This window comes from Magnolia sinica, chromosome 10 (assembly GCF_029962835.1).
Source record: "Magnolia sinica isolate HGM2019 chromosome 10, MsV1, whole genome shotgun sequence".
NCBI lineage: Eukaryota > Viridiplantae > Streptophyta > Magnoliopsida > Magnoliales > Magnoliaceae > Magnolia > Magnolia sinica.
In genome coordinates this window covers 9,460,532-9,475,227 of record NC_080582.1, presented here as the reverse complement: position 1 = coordinate 9,475,227, position 14,696 = coordinate 9,460,532, and the positions used below count along the sequence as shown (strand labels likewise).

Below are 14,696 nucleotides of genomic sequence, written 5' to 3'. Positions count from 1 at the left end.
TTCTAATAAGATTTGGATTCATATTTGTATGGTACCATCGTGATTTGATTTGTTTCTAATTTTGAATGAACTTTCTGTTAATTGCATGTTACCTCTAAAAAAATATCGATTGTCCCTCAAAAATTTCTCAAGTTGGCGTTGATTCGAGGAAGGTCTTGCTATGTGTTATATTGCTAGAAGTTTAACATCAGCAGGACTTAAAAACCTTCTTGTGTATGCTAGGGGTTACACATGTCATGCATCCGTTGATCACATGTCTTCGAGTGATGTTTCCTTCTTCTGTCATAGATGTGCATGTGACTCCAAGGAAAGCCTCTTTTGGCAAGCTACATGTCGCTATGCAATAAGGATCACTGATCTTCTCTCAATGCAAGTATGATTTCCTCCCACCATTTATACATGGTGTTGATATGTGGCGACTTCTTATGGGGCAACGTGGACTGTGTCAAGCCAAGTGTAAACAAGTTTTTTCTTTGTGAAGCTCAATTGTCTCACGCAATGATATATTTGTGAGATTTAGATTTCACAAGGAGGGTTGCAGCTTCAGCAGGCTGAGGAGTTAGGATAGAAAATTCATGTTGTTATTCTCATTGGACCACAAAAGAAAAAATCTTATTAATTGGTGGGAGAGGGTCCACAAAAGAATCATTCCTCAATGAAAGCATAAGATTCATTTTAGCCCATTGAGAATTGCATAGTTCTCTCGTATTGTTGATAGTCCAGGGATATTTTCATTACACCACATGAAGATGAGGATATCAATTGATAGGTTGCTTGTCCTAGTACTCCTTTAGTTTTTAAAAATAAGTGTTCACAAAAGTTTGTTGCGGATGAGAGAGGAGATCCTCTTCTAAATTTGAAAATTTTTAGGAGCATTGCTTTAAGAAAATTTCTCTTTGAGGTCATGCTAAATTTTATAAGTTGTTTTCGCATAAGATACACATGTATCAAGATCCTTTGACAATGAATTTAAGATCCATGATTGTACCATGTTCTTGTATAATATCCATTGAGAGTAGATTGGATCGGTGGTCATTGATGGTTTTGAAATAGATCCATCAATAAAATTCTATTTTATTCATGGCACTAAGGGCTATATTCATGGACCGACTCTAGGTGAAATAATTATCACCCATCAAGGGTTGTGAAACTAGCATTCTCCCTAGATTTTTTGAATAATGTAAATAATAACGATTGGATAGATCTTCAACATTACTAGTTTTGCTTGAGGAAAAATTCTTATCACCTTTGGAGTCCATGGAGAAGTTTTGGAAGGTCTGTGGAATGGAGTCATTAAATTGTTGATCGAGTGCCTTCAACCTGTTGCTATAATAGAGTTTTCGATTCAATTGATGGAGTGTTGATTCTTTTGAAATATTCATAGAAATTCATGTTTGCTTGCTGGATGTTTTTGGATGTTGTCGATTCGATCGACAATTGTGTTGATTCGATCAATGGTCTATCAAGTCCTATTAATTTGATCAATGGTTAGATCGACAGTGCTCGCGAGTTTTATTTCTAATTATGTATGGAAGTGTATAAAAATACATGTAATATGCAATTAAGGTTAATATGAAAGAGCTTAGCACAAAGAGAGGGGTTTGAAGGGGGATTTAGGGTTTTCCATATGTAAGTTGTTTCACCTCTTATAATTCTTCTAACATATTGAATTTCTCAGTGAATTGATCGCCGCTTTGTGCCTTGGTTTTTTCCCGAAAGGGTTTTCCAGGTAAAAATCTCAATGTTCTCTATGGTTGTTAGTTCTTTTTCGTTATCCCTTATGTTTGATTGTGTCTGAAGTTGCTTCCACGATCATTAAGGATTTTCGGTGCCCAACATAGATGAGATGGATGTGATGATGATCGTGCATTGCATCGATCTAACTAAGGTGCACGAAATCAGTGCTCCGGTGGACCACCAAAGAAAGAAAAAAGGAAGAGAAATGGTGGGCAATGGTAGTAAACAAGGCTGTAAGATTAGGAAGATGGTGGTAATTGTGAACAGGGAAAAGGAATCAGATCTAGCTCTTACTTGATGCAGATGTTGAAGTGGGTGTTGGGCCTAGCGAGATGTCGGAACCTGTTACCAGCAGATGTCTGAGTACAGTGCAGCAGCGCGAAGCCCCAATGACAGCCATCGTAAAAATGCAATATGCCGAAACGAATGGGTACTGCAGCCAAATGCCGCATCTATTGAGAGGAGGAGAAGTGTAATGGTAATGGTGCAGCTACCAGCGATGAGGAAATCAGAGGACGACAACCGGACTTAATGTCTCTGGTCCAACGGCCAATCAAAAGGTATGTTGATGGTGCTGGTTCACTGCAGAGAAGACGACGGTAGGAGATTGTCGATTCTCAGCGGGTCTGAAGATGAGCAGACGACGGCTGTGAAGCAGTGATGGTGAGCTTGACCGTGTAGCTCCGAGGTGCAATTGGTTATTGTGTGGAAAAAAGGAAAGATGATACACAGAGTCTCAGTGTATTTGCTTTGATATTGCACGTATGAGATCTGTCCGTTGGAAAGAGAACCCTAGATTAATGGCCTAGATAAAAACCTTCCTCTATACCATAATAAAGTGGAATTACTCTTTTCACTGAATTCTTTTCTTTATATAATTTTGCATATGAATAGGGTATATATACATCATTAGTAGATGAATGTAAACATATGAAAAAAAAGAAAAAATCTCTTGATTTTGATAATCAATTTATTAAGTAATTAGCCAGATAGAATATCCTAAATGAACTCTTTAATAATCAATTAATTAAGTAATTAGCAAGATGGAATATCCTAAATGAAGTCCTTTGTATCTGGAATGAGATGAACTCATTTACGTACAGGCGTCCACTAACCAAGCAGGCCATTAGTTTTCTTTTCCTTTTTCTTTTCCAAGCTCTCTCTCTCTCTCTCTCTCTCTCTCTCTGTTTTTTTTTTTAAAAAAATTTAATTAATTAATTTATTTATTTAAATTATCAAGACATGCTCATGCCAGAGTCATGTTTACATCAAATGAGATTAGGTAGTAGGCATGTTGATCTCTTCCACCATTAGCTTCGGCACGGCATGGTGGATACTCTCGACAGTGAAGAACATTTGTGAACCGAAGCTGCTGCCGCCGGGAAGCCCATGGACATGCCCCACCGAACGTGTCGTCTTCAGTATTACAAGCACTTGGGGTATCGTTGGCCCGTCCCGTATATTTGCCCCATTTGGCCTGTACAAGCACGTCTACCTTTTCTTCCTCCTCGGCGCACTCGCACCCGTGCCTGTGTGGCTTCTCTCACGTAAGTTCTCCGAGAAGAAGTGGATCAGACTCATCCACTTCCCAATCATACTGGGGGCTACTGCAAACATGCCTCCCATAAGGGCTGTCCATCACTGGTCTTGGTTAGTGGTAGGTTTCCTATTTAACTATGTTATATATAGGAAGTACAATGGGTGGTGGAGCAGGTACAACTATGTGTTATCAGCTGGGCTGGATGTTGGGATTGCTTTTACTGCTCTTTTGGTAAGCTTTGCTCTCCAGAATATCTATGGAGTGAAATGGTGGGGTTTGGAATTGGGAGACCATTGCCCTCTGGCTCAGTGCCCAACGGCCCCAGGTGTAGAGGTTTATGGGTGCCCAGTTTTTCATTGATTAATGATAAAGAAAAAAAAAAAAACGTTTCTTGATTTTCTCATCAGTAATATTAAAAGCTTTAATCCTAGATTTCCATCTGTCATATTCCATGGTTTATACGCTCGAATAACCATTTAAAAAAAAGAAAAAAGAAAAAAAAAAAAAAGAAAAAAAGAAAAGAAAAAGAAAAAAGAAACAGCTTGCGGCATTTCATATCCAGCAAAGATTACAAAAAGCCTATTTCCGGCAGGAGAAAGCCAGTGACAAAAGAACTGGACTGCCTATCATATGCCATACAGTGTGAGAAGAGGAGACTTCTCAGGTGTTTGTTGGCAAGTATGGCCTTTCAAGACTTGGTGCAAATCAGATGAGTCAACTCGGACTTGGTGAAACCTGATTTGTTTTGACACCATGAATCACCTCGACATTGAAGACACTGAATTGAGCACTTTCAATGTCGGTTGGAAGACTCCTTTAAAAAAAATAAAAAAAATAAAAATAAAAAAGGAAAGTGGACGTATGCCACTAGACTTTCATTGATCAGAAAAATATACAGGCATTCGGGAGGGTCCCAACAAAAAGACTTCGGACCTCTCCTATCGTGTCACCCCTCTATAGACAAAAACGAAGACAAAAGAGAGGCTCTTAAAAGACCACAAAGCAAACATTTACAACCCATTTACAATCAAATTAGGCCTTCTTATGGAGCCTAGGCCTGAGTTGTCCAAGACTCTTGACTGTTGGTGTTTCCAATCAAACACGAGTAGATATGCAAAGCTTGCATTGATGTGTAGGAGTAGACCAAACCCGAGACGTACTTACAGGATGTTTTCGAAGCTTCACCTGTCGTATGAAGTTGCTAAGGTGTTCATTGAGATTTGTCCCTTCTGCCATCTTCAAATTGTATAATTGCTTCTTCAGAAATAAAGGATTGGAGAGCGATCTCATCATGTATAGACTCCCCAACTTCCCCCACAATCCTGTGGTAGTCGTCTCATTTATAAAATTATAGAGGACCTCATCGGCCAACTACAATTGAATTGTGCTAATTGCATTTTGATCTAGTTCATCTCACTCTTTATTACTCATAGTATCAAGATGATTAGCTTTTTTGAGGAGTACCTGCTGTAACCCTTGCTAAATTAAAAGGGCTTTGATCTTCACCCTCCACAATTCAATATTATTTTTACCTATAAATTTCTTTATCTCAAACTTAATATTCATTTTCTTTAATGCTATGTTTTCAGATTCAATCTAAAACCCTAACCTGATAACCTGGTCACTCCGATACCATTTGTTGGGCACAGAAGCGTCACCCTAAAATAACATAGACATGAATCAAACAAGCATAACGATAGAAAATTCAAGCATGCACAGATAACATAACTATTTATGTGGAAAAGTCCTTGCGAAAAATAAAAAAAAATTACAACACAAAGCAACAAGCAAGCCACTATGAAAACAAAATTACAGTAGATCAGATCAACTTACATGCAAAATTTTAGAGTAGAAAACCATAGCCCCCTTTAAAACCCTCTTAGAAAATGTTTAAGCTCTTTTATTTTTTATTTTTTATTTTATTTTAAGGAAAGTGGCCTGTTGCCACAAAATGCATTGATCCAGAAACTATACAGCCATTCAGATGGGACCCAACAAAAAGGGGTAGATCCCACCTATCATATAAACGCAAGCTATACAAAAGGACACCAAACAAATGGGAACAGAGTAGACAAGAAGAGGGGCATCACAGGCAACGCGTGGCCTAACACCAGAAGCCATCAAGCACTCCGAATAGATCCAATACCAGACCTGTCCAGCAAAAGGGCACCCCGAACTAGACGAGGAAGAGCAGGGAAGGAGATGTAGATATTGTTTGGACAGCCATCAGTGGCCAGCCTAGCCAAAGCATCTGCCACCGAGTTTCCTTCCTAAAAAATGTGGAGGAAGGAGAGATTCAAGGATTGCTGGAATTGCTGGATGGCTCCCACTTGGTACCAAATTTTACAGGGAATTTGTGCTTGAGGATCCGTCATTGCAGAAGCAATGGTCTTGGAATCAGTCTCGACAATGGTGTTGAAGAGGCCCAAATTGGCATAGATAGTTATGTCGTCGAGCATAGCCCTTGCCTCAGCAGAAGTATTCATGGAAAGCCCATAGTGACGATGGAATGCAAAGACAAGCAATTCCTGAGATGGTCCCTGCAAACGCCCCCACCTCCACTGATTCCTGGGTTCCCCCTCAATGATCCATCCACATTCAATTTCAACCAGCCAGGAGGGGGACTGATCCATCTGATGTAAATGGGATTGATAGCAGGGATTAACTTGGATGGAGAAATTCCAATAGCCTGGAGGATGATAGAATCTGCCAAGGAGTTGCGGTCTGGAAGGGGGAAGGAAGAACCAATTTCTTTCAACCATTTATGCACGTTGGAAATGATATGAGAGTTGGACATGGCGTGGCCCTCGAAGCGGGCTTTGTTGCGACTTCTCCAGATCTCCCAAATGATGATGCTTGGGGCGTGGCCGGAGAGGAAGGGAACTCTGGATTTCTTTCTTTCGTTAGAGATCCACAGCTGAAACCTTTGGACGGTGGTCAGATGGGGGAGGGAAGATAGGCCAAAGAGCCTGCCAAAATGGGCCCAAACTTGCGTTGCGATAACACCTGAGCTGAATCGATGATCCAAGTCTTCCACTGCAGACGGCTGGGGACTGCCTTGAGTCCTTAAATGTTGGCTAGGAAGAGAAGGGCCCTGTCCACTGATGGCAGAAGAGGGGCCAACTGCAAGGTCCAGATGGGTGGATGGGCTCAAGTTACAACATTCACACTTAGAAGCAAAAGCAATACCCAGACGCTGGATAGCTAGATCAACCGGGACAGCTCCATGGATAGATTTCCAGGCGAAGATGGCCATTTTGGGAGGGAGAGCCTTACACCAGATCCAATTGGTCCACCTAAGGGCCGATTGTTGGCTAGTAATCCCATTCTAGGTAGATTTAATAGAAAACTTACCTGAAGTGGAGATATCCCAAACCATGCGGTCTGCCCTATTAGAAAGAGAAACAGGGAAAGTTGAGATGGTTCGCATTGCTGCAGGAGAGATGAGATGACAGATTTCATGTAGATTTCTTGAGCCTTGGGGGGAGAAGAAGTCGCTGATAAGGGCTGAAAGTTGATGGCGTGGGATAGGATTAACAGCAACACTGGCGAGCAAACCTCTGCCCGTCCAATTCCGAGTCCAGAAATTGACGCTCCCCTTGCCAATCAGCCATCTGGAGTGCCGGAAAGTGAATTGCAGAACTCTATATATCTCCCTCCAGCTCTGAGATGCAATCGAGCCAGAAGCACCATTGGTCGAGAGAAGCTTCTGAAGGTACTTGGCTGAGAGGAGGGACGCTTACAAGGAGTTACCCTGCAATAGATGCCAAGCCAGCTTAATGTGGAAGGACCGCGATAAATCATTGAACCTACGAATGCCGAGGCCTCCTTCAGAGCAGGGAGTGCATAAGGTGGCCCAACTTATCCAATGCCTCTTGTTACCCCTATCCGAGCTACCCCAAAAGAAGTTGCAAGAACTCTTTCCGAAATGCGAATGGTGGATTTCGGAAGGCTGATGGCAGAGATCGTGTGAACAAGAATGCTGGACAGAACATGCTTGATAAGAACTAGCTTCGCAGCCGGGTTGAGAAGCTTAGCCTTCCACCCATCAATTTTGCTGGTGATTTTCTGGATGATCTGATGAAAGAATGCCCCAGGGATGCGACCTTTAGAGATAGGAACACCAAGATAAATAGAAGGAAGAGAAGCCTGGCGGAAACCCGTTAGATCGCACAACCTATGGGAGCGACACCTGGGAGTCTTTGATGGGGCAATGGAAGAAGATTTGGAACTATTCACCTTCTGACCTGAGGCTCTTTCATATTGCCGAAGGAGAATAACCTTAATTCACGTAAACATAGTTTATATAAACAACGTTACAAAATTAAAAACGAAACCCACAGTTATGCAAAAATGTGCAATTCTGTCGAAAGGACCTTCGATAAGATCGGCGGTCATTTAATGCCTGTTGATAGGATCAAGGCCTCCATCGATAGGATCAGATGACCAAAAAACTGTCCAATGAGTAAATCAGGAATTTGGAAATTTTCTTAATCGTATTGAGCAGTCTGTTGATCCTATTGATAGACACAAATTCAGCATAGAATAAAGGCACCCAATTTTAATGCTTTCAAATTATTTGAATCGACTGATCGTTGTGATATTTGGTATATAATCTATTCAGGGTCGTACTTGATGAATAAACAGTTTGATAATTAAGTTAAGTATCCCACGTAGACATTAATGAAAAGAATAAACAAGGCTCATGGATTTTATCATTTATCTTTTCTCCATGGCTTTTGAATTTTGGTTTAGCACTTCTCTTGTGATTTTACTTTAGTTGCATTAATTATGTACAAGTGTTTTAACAAAAAATCTAAACAATCTAATTTAACCCATCTAGACAATAACCATTTTCTTCAACCATTGACGGTTTGGATTTCTTTTAAGGATTTGAAACATTTTGATTTCCTTAATGTATGCCACTTGCATGGTGTAGAGATCACCATTTAAAAGAGGATGGATGCATTTTTCCTTGTATTTTTCTTATTACTTTTACTAGTTAAGGGTAAAAATGGATTGCAACTAGTTGTCAACACTTGCGATGCACAAGAGGAGGGGCTCACCTCATAGTTTGCATAGGCCAACTAGCCTAGGCTAGTCCACACTTAAAACCCAATGTCTGTGCCTAGAAATTGTTGAGCTTAGCCTAACTTGACCCGTTGTCGAAGCTTCAGTTTATGGTTTCTCTTCTCACAATCGAACCTAAGTATATGGTGGTGACAGAAGCATTCAAGGAAGCAATTTGGTTAAGAGATATGACGAACAAGTTGGGAGTTTCGTAGGAAGTCTTGCTTGTGTATTGTGATAGCGAAAGCATGATTAATTTGGCGAAGAACTAAATATATCACTTATGAAGTAAACATATTGATGTGCATCATTACTTTATTTGGTATATATTAGAGGAAAGCAGTATTACTCTTGAGAAGATTCACACCAGTGAAAATCTGGTAAATGTGCTTACAAAAGTGGTTCCTGCATAGAAGTTCAGGTTTTTCTTGACTTCTCTGAGCTTGGCGAAGAATGAATGAAGATGGAGTATATACATAAGCGATGATGGATGTACGAATAAATTTAGAGATCGGGATAACAACTTACAATAGTGAAGATGCAAAATTGAAGCCACGGTGGAGATTGTTGATTGAGTGCCTTCAATTTGGTATAAATACAAGGATTTTGATTGATCGATAGCAACTTTGATCGGATCAAGAAAATCTTGAATCTACCAGTTTGGTCTCAGGATAGTTTTTGACATTCTTGATTGATTGAACATTAATTAGGCTCGATTGATTGAGATAATTCAAAATTAATCAATTTACTCTTTGGACACTCTTGGGCATGTTTGATCAAATCGAACATGATCGATCAGAGTTGATCGATCAAAGATCATTAATCGGAGTCGATAGATCAATAGTTCAATTACGGCTTGCGTCAATTTTGCATAAGTGCATAATTTTGTTTTTAATTCTATAACCAGGTTATATAAAACATGAAAGCTAGGGTTTTGAGAAGGGGAATTCATCTAAGAAGATGAGAGAAGACGATCGTTTTTTTCCCACAAAGATTTTTCCACGCAAAATCTCAGTATTCTCTGTGATTGCTCGAATTTTTCATTTCTTTGTTGCGTGTTTGATTCATTCTAAAGTTGCTTTTGTGCCTAACGTGTGGTAGCTACACACAACAGATACCTTAATAAATAGATGGATACAACTATTAATTGGACCTTTATTATATAAATTATGTCGACCATCACTATTAAAGACCACTGATCAAATGTTTCATATTTATCGTATTGGCCTGATGTTCGCACGGTAGCCTGTAATGAAAAATAATTTTTGACATGCCTGACCAACTTGTCAAGTCCCGAGTTAATCTGGACCAGTGACCAAGTCCCGAGCCAAGCCAAGTACTGTTTGGAAAACTCTGATACCTACAACGTAGCCCATGGAATGTCTGTTGGACTGGATGTTCCAGGCAGACGGACTGTTGACGTGTGCTAGTGAAACTCGGAGCAGTGTAACTTTATAAAGTCAATGGAGCATCTCTCAACAATCTGTTTGTCACATGCTTTAGGATAAAGTTGGGGGCTACGGGTGCCATACGAACGGCGCTGAAAATCAATTTTGAATAGGTCTGGCCATCAGGCCAGCTCAAACAGCCAACCACAGGCCTGCCCCGTTGACAGCCCTAGTGCCACGTTGAGAAGTCTTCCATCATTTCGCAAGAGAGCTTAAGCAAAGCTCCATAAATCACATGCCAAATGAAGTCACATACATGGGTGGAGCTGTCACCAATTTGATGTGTGCGACGTTCAGGTCGCTCATTGGGTGGACCACACTTTAGATTCCGTAAGATTCTCAACGGTTTCGGTCTCTCCAACGGGAATAGATGCTTGACGCGTGTGGGTCTCTGTCCTTTCTTCACGAAAATCCAACTTGCGGGCCAAATATATATATATATCGGAAATGGTACGATGTGGTCGAGCTCACCTGAACTTCCCATGAGGTTGAGCTGTGTGGACCCCACCATGTTGTGAGTTGAACATCTATTCCATTTGTTAGATGAACCATTCTATAGTGGACCCTGGGATTAAAAATCAAGTCAATCCATGACTTGGGTGGGCCACACCACGTACAACAGTTGAGAGAGGTTACCCTTCCACTAAAACATTCATAATAATTTTTGGGCCACTGGGATGTGGTTTACAAATCCAGCCCATCCATTGTGTGTCCCACTTGGATGACGGGTCTAGACCAAGTTTCATCAGCATCCAAAACTCAGGTGACCTCACCGACTCCTTTATATGTTTTAGGCATATATTCGCATAGTTTTAGATGGTATGGACTATCTGAGTTACTCATACGGCCCTTTTTGGGATATCCCATAAACTAAAAGGGACCCATCAAATGCATGGTGTTGATTTTCAACACACATCATGATGGGCCCCACACAGTTCCCATGAGGTTGACCTCATAATACCATTTCCACACACACACACATATATATATAGGGAATGCTCACCTATGTACCTTCTTAAGTGAGCACCTGTGCGCACCTTTGCACATGCGTCATGGGCACAGATATGAATGGTTCAAGTGATGTGGCACTTCTTTAATTTTATCCATATATATATATATATATATATATATTCATTAATCAGAATAGGAGATACAAGAGGAACCTTTAGAAAGGGCCAACAAGAAAAATAGGCCCTAACTATCATATGCTATACAAAGATCTCCTATGGCTCTTACGGATAGAAACTATACCTACTTTGTCTAGGAAATTTTGCCCTTGACTATACAAGGAAGATTAGATGGATCCCGGGATAAACTACTAATATGCTTTAGACTTCCTTCCTTGACCAGGCCAACTGTCAGCCCATTATTCACTCCCCAAGTATAGGGTTGTGATGTAGTAATAAACTCAGTGAAACCGAGGTCGAATACCAAGGGACTGATACTTGTACGTTATCTGAATCTAAATAGAACTAGAACTAGACTAAGACGAAATCTAAATCAAATAAATTTAAGGAGTAATGGTGAAATATTCATCTAAAATTTAGAGAGATCAGAGGTAGGAAACTAGGGATTCAAAGGATCCACTTGTAGAGATTAGGGAGATCTTATGCGTGCTTCAAGAACTCAACTAGACTTAGAGTCTCATCTTCATCCAGTTGAAGGGTGTAACCATGAAAATCGAACTGAACTTCCTTTGATATAGTTCTCAAGAGATGAAAGGTATATGAATTAGAATAGATTCCATCACCAAACCATGCCTAGGAAACAAAGTAAACAACTGAATTAAACTAATTACCAACCACTCAACAATGTATAAAGGTTAGGAAGGATACTGTCATTCGACCATGCCCAGGAGATGATGGAGAACAACGGGGCTTCCTGACGTTATAAACATAAAAAGGAAAGGAACATTATCAAAGCTATCACAGACCCATTGTAATTTTAGTCACAACATACCATTAAAAACTAAAAACATTCCCTTAATTAAACTAAAATCAACATCAGTTCAGTTTAAACAAAAGACATTAGCAAAAAGGCTCCTATTACGCTACAAGCTTCACCTCTTAGCCGTTTAGCCTAGAATAGACATGAGTAGGCTAAACATAAAAAGAAACAGTAGAAATAAACAAATAAGATAAATATTACTCTCTCTATCTCTCTCTCTCTCCGCTCCACGTCTAAGCTTGGATGATCTCTTTCTCTCTCTCACTTCTTCTTTATACAGGTGATGTAATCGGTTGGGAGTGCGTAAGGGCTGGAGTTAGTTCATGCAGTCGGTGCATGGAGAATGCGGATGGAAGCTGGAGTTTAGGCACTCCTTTCATAATAAAACGCAACCAATCTGCGTTGGAGTAGAATGTTCGGCTACAGGAGCTCCAAGCGCGCGATCTGAGTCTTTCAGTCTTCATGGCTCTGGTTGGTCCCACCTTGGGATGATTTTGAGCGGCCGGGATCATTGGACCAATCCTGGCCATGATAGCTAAATGGCCCGGATCAACTAGGTCTCGGTTGCGCCGTAAACAGGGCATGCGCAAGCCTTGCGCTGTGCCGATGGTGGGCCCCACTCCATTGTTATTTTGAGGAATCCAAGCCGTCCATTAGATGCAGGACGAAAAACTAGTTGATCATAGACAGTTTTTACTGTCTGTTGATGCGGCCCACAGGATATCTTTTCTTGCCATCCATTTTGCTTTTTAAACCTTCATATACATGTAACGTCTGAGAGAATCGAGCCACACAGCAATGTACGGTTGGTTTGTCCCCTTGGTGCGAATGGACGGTTCGGATCAGCAAGATGTGTGATGATGGTGGCCCATCTGACGTCGACCGCAACTCTTAGTTGCTATTTTTACGCAGCAGGAAATGGAAACTTCCGTTTTAATGAAGGAAGTCGGGTCAGCGCCTGCTGACCGACTTGGTCCATTCGGTGCACAGCGAGTGCACAGCTTTTGTGCACTCCACTTAAGTAAAGTGGGCCCCGCCTTGATGTATATACAAAATCCAATCCATCCATAAATTTTTTCACCTCATTTAAGCTGTTGAGACCAAAATTGAAGCACATACAGATATCAGGTGGGCCTAGAATCATGATTCTGAGGGCTGATCTGTCCGTTGGGCCACTTCCACAGGGATCTGATGGATGAATTTTGAAGTGTACGGTTAATTTATGGTCCTCAGGCTATGCATAATTTTTGAGCCGAAAGGATGGTAGAAACCCTGTGATCTTGCATTCTGGTTGACTTTCTAACCACTTGAGCTTCAGTTTCTCGATTTTCTCGGATCTATGGCCTGTAAATCCATCGATCTTGGTCCTCTGGAGTTCGTCCCTTACCTTTGGTATCATCAGAGCATTAAATCCGTGCTTTTAGCACCCCGTTTCAGTCTAAGCTCGTAAATACACCCTGCATCACAAACACGATTAAATCGAGCCGTTAAACGACATCATGTTCGTAAATCCAGGCAATAACTGAGGTCTAATATGCAATATTTGACCCTCAACACAATCCCTAATTAGCATCTTGCTAATCCCGAGCAAATTATGCGAAAAATAAGTTGAGAACTATAGGACAATCTCTAAAAACTCGAGCGATTTTTTAAAACAATTAAGATACTAGAAGTCTAAGATTCATGAATGTTGGGCATTACATTCCATATATTCAAGCGCTCAGTAGACTTTATAATCAAGATCAAAGTATTAATCCATCAATTAGAAAAAATTCTAAATATTAGGATCCATGAGTATATAGTCTAATTTTGGCTTATCATCATTAAAATTCACTTCTCTATTTCCGGATATCATTGGTAATCAACAAGAGAATTCATGATAACCAAGACTTAAACCAAAACTTGCCTCACAGATCATCTTTTCATTCTTCCAGCTTTTAATTTGTCCATTAAAAGTAACGCCAAGAAGGGGAATCAAATCCTCACCTATAGGGAGCAAACCTATGGTGAAGACCATACACCCAACCTTTTTCACATATCATCTATAGGGCATTAAATCTACACCTATAGGGACCAAACCTATGGTGAAGATTATTCGCCTAACCCTTTCGAAAGGTATCTGGTTTTTTATTTTTATTTTTTTAGCTAGGTATTTTCTTTTTCTTCAATTGAACATGACGGGCAAATTTTCCAGGCTGGTTCCTTACATGCTTAGTGATTACCAAGTAAACCCTTCAATATCAAACTGAAAACTTAATGTGAAGGCGAGATGTGAAATGTGAAATCATGACTCAGTCAATGTTTACAACTTCTAATTCTGGATTAACAATTCAAACTTAACTGTGAAATCTAACAGATACGGAATCCAAGATCATAAATTACCAACATCACGTATCTTGAAATTCTAAGTGCCTTAGATGACTGTCAAAATCACTTTAAATTCACAAGAAATTCTAAAAAAAATTAAAATTTAAAAATTTTCACAATTTTTGCTCAAGACCGAGAAAACACTGATTAAGAAACCTAATCTCTCACCCCCAACCTAAAATCTACATTGTCCTTAATATAAAAGATATGAGCATGCAATACACATGTGATAACGAAAGTAAATGAGAAGTGATAGGTAGATAGTACCTGGACGAAGGAATCGAGAAAGACGTTTCCACAATGATCATAGCATGCCGGTCAGCACGAGAGTGAAGACTCAAAAGAAAACTATCATAAAATAATGTAGGAAGCAAACTAACCTAATGACATAAAACCGTCTATCCTAAAACAACATAAAACAAACTACCCTAATCCTATGAAAGCAGGGAAAAACTACTCGATCATGCCGTAAGGTTCCTCTTCCGGTCAATATCTTAATAAGTTTCTAAGTAAATTCCTCAACAGGATCATCCAAAAGCCCTTTTTACAATAAGCTTTGGACGCCCCGGAGCATGACTTTCCAGAGA

General features: G+C 40.2%; 1 protein-coding gene across 1 annotated transcript in view; it reads left to right on the top strand.

Moving 5' to 3' along the window:
* The window catches only part of LOC131217321 (oligopeptide transporter 5-like), a 37,329-nt gene extending 33,689 nt beyond the window's left edge, over positions 1-3,640 (top strand). Inside the window, exon 7 of the mRNA XM_058212233.1 lies at positions 3,020-3,640. Within this exon, the coding sequence (XP_058068216.1) occupies positions 3,020-3,637 (618 nt within the window). The 3' untranslated portion in view covers positions 3,638-3,640. The remainder of the gene's footprint in view (positions 1-3,019) is intronic.
* Positions 3,641-14,696: the final 11,056 nt, after the last annotated feature.